Source organism: Chelonoidis abingdonii, chromosome 4 (genome assembly GCF_003597395.2).
Source record: "Chelonoidis abingdonii isolate Lonesome George chromosome 4, CheloAbing_2.0, whole genome shotgun sequence".
In the NCBI taxonomy this organism is placed as follows: domain Eukaryota; kingdom Metazoa; phylum Chordata; order Testudines; family Testudinidae; genus Chelonoidis; species Chelonoidis abingdonii.
The window spans coordinates 2,334,596-2,343,518 of NC_133772.1; the positions used below are offsets into that span (position 1 = coordinate 2,334,596).

Genomic DNA, 8,923 nt, shown 5'->3' on the forward strand with positions numbered 1-8,923 from the left:
GGGGGTGTGCGTCACGGGTGGGTGTGGTTATGGGAGGTCTGGGGGGGTTGTAGAGACTGTAAGGGGCCACATGCATGCATGGGGGGGAGGCTGTGGGCGGGGGCCCTGATAGGTGTGGGAAGTGCAGGGGGGAGTGGGGCCTAGAGGGCTATGGGGCAGATGGGTGTGGGAGGTGCAGGGGGGGCTGCAGTGTGGGGCCCAGAGGGCTATGGGGCGGGTAGGTGTGGAAGGCTGGCTAGGGGGCTGGAGTGTGGGGCCCAGAGGGCTACGGAGCGGAATGGGGGGTGGGAGTGTCGGAGGGGAGTGGGCCAGAGGGCTTGGGCGACAGGGTGGGGGGTGCAGGTGGGAGTGGGGCCAGAGGGCTATGGGCGGATGGGGGTGGAGGGCAGGGGGGGTGGAGTGTGGGGCCCAGAGGGCTATGGGGCGATGGCTTGGGTGGTGCAGGGGTATGGGGCCCAGAGGGCTATGCGAGCGGATCGGGGGTTGGGAGGTGCAGGGAGGGCTTGGAGGTGGGGCCCAGGAGCTATGGCGGTCGGAGGGGGGTGGGAGGTGCATGGGGGGCTGGCAGTGTGGGGGCCCAGAGGGCTATGGGCGGATGGTTGGGGGCTGAGGGGTATGGGGCCCAGAGGCTATGGGCGGCAGGGGGTGGGGAGGTGCAGGAGGGCTGGGAGTGTGGGGCCAGAGACGCTTGGGGTGGAGGGTTGGGGGGGTGCAGGGGTTATGGGGCCCAGAGGGTTATTGGGCGATGGGGGTGGCAGGTGCAGGGAGGGCTGGAGTTGTGAGGCCGCAGAGGGTTATGGGGCGGAATGGCTTGGGGGGTGCAGGGGGTATAGGGCCAGAGGGCTATGGGCGGATGGGTGGTGGAGGTGCAGGGAGGGCTGAGTGGGGGGCCCAGAGAGCTAGGGCGAGGGGGTGGGGGGTGTGCAGGGGGTATGGGGCCCAGTAGCAGTACTGGGGCGGCATGCGGGTGGGAGGTGCGGGAGGCTGGATGTGGGCCAGAGGGCTACTGGGCGTAGGGTTTTGAGGGGTGCGGGGGATGGGGCCAGAGGGCATGGGCGGAGGGGTTGTGGTGGCAGGGGGCTGCAGTTGTGGGGCCAGAGGCTATGGGCGAGGGTGTGGAGGTGCAGGGAGGGCTGGATGTGGGGCCCAGAGGCTATGGGGCGTGAGGGTTGGGGGGTGCAGGGGGTAATGGCCAGAGGGCGTATGGGGCGGTATGGGGTGTGGGAGGTGCAGGAGGGCTGGGAGTGTGGGGCCCAGAGACTATGTGCGGAGGGTGTGGGGGTGCCGTGGGTATGGGCCCAGAGGCTATGGTGCGGGGGGTTGGGGTGCAGGGGCGGCTGGAGTGTGGGGCCCAGAGGGCTTATGGGGCGGGGTGGGTGGGGAGGTGGCAAGGGAGGGCTTGGAGTGTGCGGGGCCCAGAGAGTATGGGCGGAATGGCTTGGGGGGTGCAGGGTATGGGGCCAGATGGCTATGGGGGATGGGGGTGGGAGGTGCAGGAGGGCTGAGTTGGGGGCCAGAGAGCTTATGGGGCGGAGGGTTGGGGGGTCAGGGGTTATGGGGGCCCAGAGGGCTAGGGGCCGGAGGGTTGAGGGGTGCGGGGTGTATAGGGGCCAAGAGCCTATGGGCGGCAGGGGTTGGGCGGTGCAGGGGTATTGGGGCAGGGGCTATGGGGCGGTAGGGGTTGGGGGTGCAGGGGGTATGGGGCTCAGAGTAGCTATGGGCGGAGGGTTTTGGGGGCGGTGCAGGGGGTACTGGGGCCCAGAGGGCTATGGGCGGAGGGTTGGGTTGCAGGGGCGCTGTGAGCGGGGTGCCCCCCCCACGGGGAATCCGCCCCACCCCCCGGCTGTCGGGCCGGCTCCGGGGCGGCAGTTTAAACCCCGCCTAGGAAGTTGCGTAACCGGGGAAGCCGCTCTTCACGCCGCGGACCTTCCTGTCCGGCACCCGCCCCCCCGGCTCCTGGGCTCGGCGCCGCTGTGGCCCCAGGGGCGGATCGCCAGGGGCAGCGGGTTATTCAGCCCCCGCTCCCGCGCGCGAGTGAGTCGGGGCCGCCGGGATCCAGGCGGGGCCCCCAGCCACGGCCGGGGTGCCGCACGGGAGGGGGTCGGTTGCCGGGTCCCCCCAGCCCGGCCCGGGGGCGCACGGAGGGGGTCGGTGCGGTCCCCCCCAGCCCAGGGCACCGGGGCGCGCACGGAGGGGTCGGCTGGGCGGTCCCCCAGCCCGGCCGGGGGCGCATGGGGGGGGTCGGTGCCCGGGTCCCCCCCCAGCCCGGCCCGGGGGCGCACGGGAGGGGGGCGGTGCGGGTCCCCCCCAGCCCAGCCGGGGGCGCACGGGGAGGGGTCGGTTGGCCGGGTCCCCCCAGCCCGGCCGGAGGGCGCACGGGGAGGGTGAAGCCTTTGGTCTCAGGTCCCCCCCAGCCGGCCCGGGGCACAGGGGGAGCGGGGTCGGCCGGGTCCCCCAAGCCCGGATCGGGCACGGGGAATCGGCTGTCAGGTCCCCACCCAGCACCTGGGCGCACGCGGGAGGGGGCGGGTGCCAGGCCCCCCCAGCCACGGCGCCGGGATGGGCGGGCAGTGCCGTCACTCCCCTCAGCCCAGCCGAGGCGCACAGGGACAAGGGGGGCCGGTCCCCCAGCCCGGCCCGGGGCACACGGGGAGGGGGGCGGTGCCAGGTCCCCCCCAGCCCAGCGGCGCACGGGGAGGGCGGGCAGTGCCGGTTACCCCCCAGCCCAGCCCGAGGGCGCACGGGGACAGGGGGCAGTGCTGCGTCCTCCCCAGCCCGCTTGGGGATCAGGGTGGTTGAGCTGTTGGATCCCAGCTTGGGGTGACCTGCTTAGCACCCCAGGCTGAGGCTGTTTGGGCCCCCCACGTTTCTCAGCCCTGGTGCAGGTTTTTCCTCTTCTTCCCTCCCCATCTCCTTTGCTGTGTCCCCACCCCATTCTGCCGGCCCTCCCCACGTCTTCTCCCTGGGAGAGCAGTACTGACACACACGTGTGTGTGTGTGTGTGTTTTCAGCCTTTGAAGGCTAAGACGATAGAACCCAGGAGTCCTGGCTCCCAGTCCAGGGGGGTCAGGTCCCCTCTTGGTCACTCACTCCACGAATTCCGCTCTTCTCCCCCCAGCCCCAGCCATGAGCGAGGAGGAAGAGCCCAGCCCCACTCCGTGGGCCGAGGAAGAGGAAAAGCTGCGGAGCCTGACGGGGTTGGAGCGGGAGATCTCGTGTGACATCCAGTGCTGGTCGGATAACGAGGAGTGGGGGCCGGACAGCCCAGCCGTCAGTGGGGGAGTGGGAGACGCCTGCTCCCAGCCAGACAGCAGCCCCACAGCCTATGGAAGGAGCTACTGTCGTGGCTCGCACGAGGACAGTGAGCTCAGGCTGCACTCCAGCTCAGGGGAAGACGGTGAGCTTGACTTCCAGCGTGGCTCACATGAAGATGGCAGGTTCAGGTTGCATGCCGGCTCGCACGAGGACAGTGAGCTCAGGTTACATGCCGGCTCAGAAGAAGACAGTGAGCTTGGGCTTCACGCTGGCTCGCACAAGGACAGTGAGCTCAGGTTACACACTGGCTCCGAAGAAGACAGTGAGCTTGAGCTTCACACTAGCTCGCACAAGGATGGTGAGCGTGGGCTGCATGGCGGCTCAGATGAAGATGGTGAGTTCGGGCTGCATGCTGGCTCGCACGAGGATAGTGAGCTTGGATTGCACAGTGGCTCAGATGAAGATGACGAGTTCAGGCTGCACGCTGGCTCACACAAGGACAGTGAGCTTGGGTTGCACACCGGCTCAGATGAAGATGGTGAGTTTAGGCTGCATGCTGGCTCGCACGAGGACAGTGAGCTTGGGTTGCATGCCGGCTCAGACGAAGATGATGAGTTCAGGCTGCACGCTGGCCCGCACGAGGACAGTGATCTTGGGTTGCACGCCGGCTCAGACGAAAACGGCGAGCTAAACTTCCATCATGGCTCAGACGAAGACGGCGAGCTGGGCTTGTACGAGGATGGTGAGCTAAGCTTCCGTCATGGCTCGCCCCAGGACAGGGAACTTGGGTTGCAGGCCAGCTTGGAAGCCCCCCCCGGTTTCGACCTTGCTGGCAATCCAGGCCCAGCTTCTGCAACGTGGCCCCCTCTGGGCCCGCCGTCCTCCCGCACCACCCTGCCGGCGCGCCCCTTCCAGTGCCCAGACTGCGGCAAATCCTTCGGCTCCAACTCCACCCTGGCGCAGCACCGCCGCATCCACACGGGCGAGCGGCCCTACAAGTGCGGGGAGTGCGGGCGGGCATTCAGCCGGGGCTCCACCTTCCTCCAGCACCAGCGCACCCACACCGGCGAGCGGCCCTACAAGTGCCCGGACTGCGGCAAAGCCTTCAGCCGCAGCTCCAACCTGCTGCAGCACCGGCGGGTCCACACTGGCGAGCGGCCCTACAAGTGCCCCGACTGCGGCAAAGCCTTCAGCCTCAGCTCCACCCTGCTCCAGCACCAGATCATCCACACCGGCGAGCGGCCCTACAAGTGCCCCGACTGTGGCAAGAGCTTCAACCGCAACTCCAACCTGCTCAACCACCGGCGCACCCACACCGGCGAGAAGCCCTTCCCCTGCGGCCTGTGCGGGAAGCGCTTCTCGGAGAGCTCCACCCGCACCCAGCACCAGCGCACCCACACCGGCGAGCGCCCCTTCCGCTGCATCGAGTGCGGCAAGAGCTTCAGCCTCAGCTCCACCCTGATCCAGCACCAGACCACCCACAGCGGGGAGAGGCCCTACCAGTGCCCCGACTGCGGCAAGACCTTCGGCCTCAGCTCCACGCTCCTGCGGCATCGGCGGGCCCACACTGGTGAGAAGCCCTTCCGCTGCCAGGACTGCGGCAAGAGCTTTGGCGTCAGCTCCCACCTGGTGCAGCACCGGCGGGTGCACACCGGCGAGCGCCCCTTCCGCTGCCCAGATTGCGGGCGCGGCTTCGGGCAGAATTCTCACCTGGCCCAGCACCGCAGGGTGCACCGGGCCGGCGAGGAGGCCCGCCCGCCTGGCACCCTCTACATCTGCGGTGACTGCGGGAAGAACTTCCGCCAGAGCTCCCACCTGGCCCAGCACCGGCGCACCCACACCGGCGAGCGGCCCTTCCAGTGCGGGGAGTGCGGCCGGGGCTTCTCCCAGAGCTCCAAGCTCCTGGAGCATCGCCGGACCCACACCGGCGAGCGCCCCTACGCCTGCCCCGACTGCGGCCGGGCCTTCGGCCACAGCTCGGCGCTGGCCCAGCACCGCCGGACCCACACCGGTGAGCGGCCCTACGCCTGCGGGACTTGCGGGAAGAGCTTCAGCCAGAGCTCGGCCCTGCTCCAGCACCAGCGCATCCACACCGGGGAGAAGCCCTACCGCTGCTCCCGCTGCGGCCTCTGCTTCCGCTACCTGCTGCAGTACACCCGTCACCAGAAGGTGCACGCCCGGGAGGAGCTGCTGGCGCAGGAGAGGGCCAGGGCGGCACCAGGATCTGCGGCACCGGTGGCCTCCGCGGCTCTGGAGGTGGCACCGGGGGCCGGGACGCAAGGGTTCTCCGCGACGCTCGGGGTGCCAGTGGAGGAGGGGGTGTCAGTGGCGCTAGGCATGGGAGTATGAGAATCTGACCCCTCTAGGGGAGGAAGCAGTGAGGGGAAGGAAGAGGAGGGGGAGGCAATGCGGGGCTGGGGGACAGAAGAGAGAGAAGTGGGGCTTGTGGAGGGGTTGGTGGGGGGACACACTGGGAACCCTCTGAGATTGATGCTAATAAGCGTGGAGGGTTTGGGTCCAAACGAAATGGATCTGTCTTTTGCATACAGGTGTGGGAGGGGGAGGGGAGCAGGGGGAGGCAGGATTCCTGGGTCCTATCCCTGGATCTTGCAGGGGATTGGGGTCTGGTGGGTTAGAGCAGCAGGAGCTGGGAGCCAGGACTTGTGGGTTCTGTCCCCGACTCCGGGAGGGAAGTGGGGTGTAGTGGTTAGAGCCATGGGGCTGGTGGGGTGAGGATGCCGTAATCAGCTGTGTTGGCGACGTTAGCAAGGAAGCAGCATTCCCTGTCGCCGTAGAGGGTGCTAGTTGAGTAGAGGCCATGCCGTAGAGAAGCAGCAGACAGGTGCAGAGATGGGGAATCGGACCTGGGGCCTTTCCCCACTAGGGGACGCCAGCTCCAGTCTGGCGGGTGTGGGGGGCTAAACAGGAAGTGAGTTGCAAGGAGTTTGGCATAACCCCACCACTACAGAGAGAAGAAAGCAGAGGGTGTCTGAGTTAGGCTGGGAGATTCGATACACCTCGAGGAGGGTGGGGGAGTCTAGTGGTTAGAGTGGGGGAGCTGCGAGCCATGACTCCTGGGTTCTGTCCCCAGCTCTGGGAGGGGAGTGGACTCTAGCAGTTAGAGCAGCGGGGAGGACTGGGGGCAGGATCAGAACTTCTGGGTTCTTTGCCCAGTCCTCCCTTTCTTCTGTCATTATGTAACCATGAGGTGCATGCCACTCTGTGCCTCAGTTTCCCCATGTTTAGATTGGGGATCAGTAACGCTACCTGGGGGTGGGCTTCTCACGTTTAACCCATGAACATCTATGCAGCCCTTGGGGATACTCTGTTAGTGAAGTCTGGGGGGAGTGGGGCTTGGGGAGTTATTCCCCCCCACACACACACTTCCTTGTGCGCAGGGGGAGGGGAGTTGGGGAGTCAGCATGGGGGTGGGTCTGTGGTTGTCATCCCCGCTTTGGGGTGGGCGGGCGGCAGCGCTTGGTGGGGGCAGTGGGAGGTACCTGGGAGGAATCCGGCCCTGCTCACAGCTGTGGCCCTGCGTTCCTTACCCGTCTTCTTGTAATAAAGATGTATTGGCATAGCAGCTGCTGTGTTCTTCTGTCACACTCTTGGCAGGTTCTCAACCCTCCCACCCCCCCGCTCTAACCACCAGACCCCACTCCCCTCCCAGAGCTGGGGAGAGAACCCAGGAGTCCTGGCTCCCAGCCTCAGCCGCCCCTGCTCTAGACCACTAGACCCCACTCCCCTCCCAGAGCTAGGGAGAGAACCCAAGAGTCCTGGCTCCCAGCCACCCCTGCTCCGACCACTAGACCCCACTCCCCTCCCAGAGCTGGGGAGTGAACCAGAGTTCCTGTCCTCTCCTCTCTAACTACTGGCCCATTCTTTACTAAATTCCACCCTGTATCATTTCCTCCTCTTCTTTCCTAAGATCCTCCAGTTTTTACCTCTCCCTGGCCTCAAGTGAAGCTTCAGTCTCTCCTCAGCCCTGTTCTAGTGTGTCACAGATGGGGGTATTCGTCAGCCCTCTGAAGCCCGTCTCAGTCACGAAGTTTTCTGGCGTGGAGTTTCCTTGCTGGGCTTGTGGGAGAATCTCTGCATGGTTCACTTTCCGCACAGCAAAGCGAAATGCTCTCTCTTTGGGCTCCAGCGGCCGCACCGAGCTAGCCCGCGAAGGGCAGGCGTGGCGGAGAAAACGCAGCATCCGCTGCTCCGACGTCCAACACGGCCTGTTTTCCTGTGATGGGCTCACCCGTGAGACATACACAGCCCTACGAAAACAGCAATCCCCCCGGACCGTTATCGATTCTCAGGGCGAAGCCACCCATGGTGGGAGCTGGTTGGTCCCGGGCCAGAGACCTGCCCCAAAATACTTCTCAGAGCAGATCTCTTGAAAAACCATCCTCTCTTGATTTGAAAATGGGCCCTTCCAATCTAATTGCTCGGCCCATTAACTGACACCTTCTTTCCCAGCTGAATTTGTCTAACTCCAGCTTCCGGCCATTGGATCGCGTTAGACCTTTTCTCTGAAGAAGCCCCTTGTTCAATATTCGCTCCCCATGGAGGTATTTCTGGACTGGGTCACCCCGGACCTTCTCTTTGTTAAGCAAAATTGATTGTCCCCTTGGAGGCTATGGGTACAGCAGGTTTTCTGAGCCTTTAATTGCTCTCCGACCCAGCCCCGATATATCCACATCCTTCAGTTGTGGGCACCAGGGCCAAATTCAGACATAAAATAACCTCTCTGCTCCTAGGTGAGATTCCCATTTATACATCGCGGGATCGCATTGGCCCCTTTGCATGAGTCACACAGGGAGCGCATGTTCAGCTGATTAGCCAGGATGACCCCCAAATCTTTCACCTCGCTGGCTCCTTTTTCCCCAGAGTCTCTAGTTCAGGGGGTCTCAAACTTCCCTGCACTGCAACCCCCTTCTGACAAAAATTACTCCCCAACCCTAGGAGGGGGGCCTGTCACCTGAGCCCCAACCACCCAAGGCTGAAACCCTCGGGCTTCGGTTTCGACCCTGGGCAGCGGGGCTCGGGCTAAGCCAGCCGTGGCCACCCCATTAAAATGGGGCCATGACCCACTTAGGGGTCCCACCATTGGAGAACCGCAGCTCTCAGGTATGCAGCTGCTTCCTGCATCCTGAGAAACAGCTGGAGAGCCAGAGCCATTTATTAGCTTTCCACCTCCGCGAGACAATTTCATTGGTAGTGGCCTGATCCCCTGCTAAACCTGCTCACCAGGGCAGAGCGCGGCTGCCTGAATTTCAGGAGAGGGCCACGCAATAGGGTCCAGGCTTGGCATTGGCAGGAGTCGATTTTTTTTTATCCAGAAAGGTGGATTTCACCGGACACGCGCAAGGTGACAAATCCAGCGCTTCTCAAAAATGACAGCGAGGCACCATAAGAAACATGCTCCTTGGGGAAGCTCCTGCGGGCAGCTGGAAGGCTATTTATTGTGTCTAGTTTGACCATTTGCATTCATAACCGTTAAGAAGCCTGAATCTCTGCCTCCACGGTGAAGTCTAAAATCCAACCCAAGCAGAAATAAAAACGCTTACAAATCCCAATGGCTCTTAGCTGTCAAACGGACATGATCCCCGTTGAATTCTGCCAAACCGAGCTGGTGGAATTTCAGTCCACCGCGGAGATACAAAGCTATTCCCCG

At 64.4% G+C, this 8,923-nt stretch overlaps 1 protein-coding gene across 1 annotated transcript; it reads left to right on the forward strand.

Annotated features, from left to right (window-relative positions):
• The first annotated feature begins 3,087 nt into the window (after positions 1–3,087).
• LOC116816157 (uncharacterized) lies at positions 3,088–6,838 on the forward strand. Its single transcript, XM_032765180.2, has one exon. The coding sequence runs from the start codon at positions 3,127–3,129 to the stop codon at positions 5,602–5,604; it is 2,478 nt and encodes an 825-aa protein (XP_032621071.1). The 5' UTR covers positions 3,088–3,126; the 3' UTR covers positions 5,605–6,838.
• The last annotated feature ends 2,085 nt before the right edge of the window (positions 6,839–8,923 follow it).

Excerpts from the sequence above, each read along its gene's own strand:
- LOC116816157 (XM_032765180.2), top strand. The coding sequence starts at position 3,127 with ATGAGCGAGGAGGAAGAGCCCAGCCCCACTCCGTGGGCCGAGGAAGAG.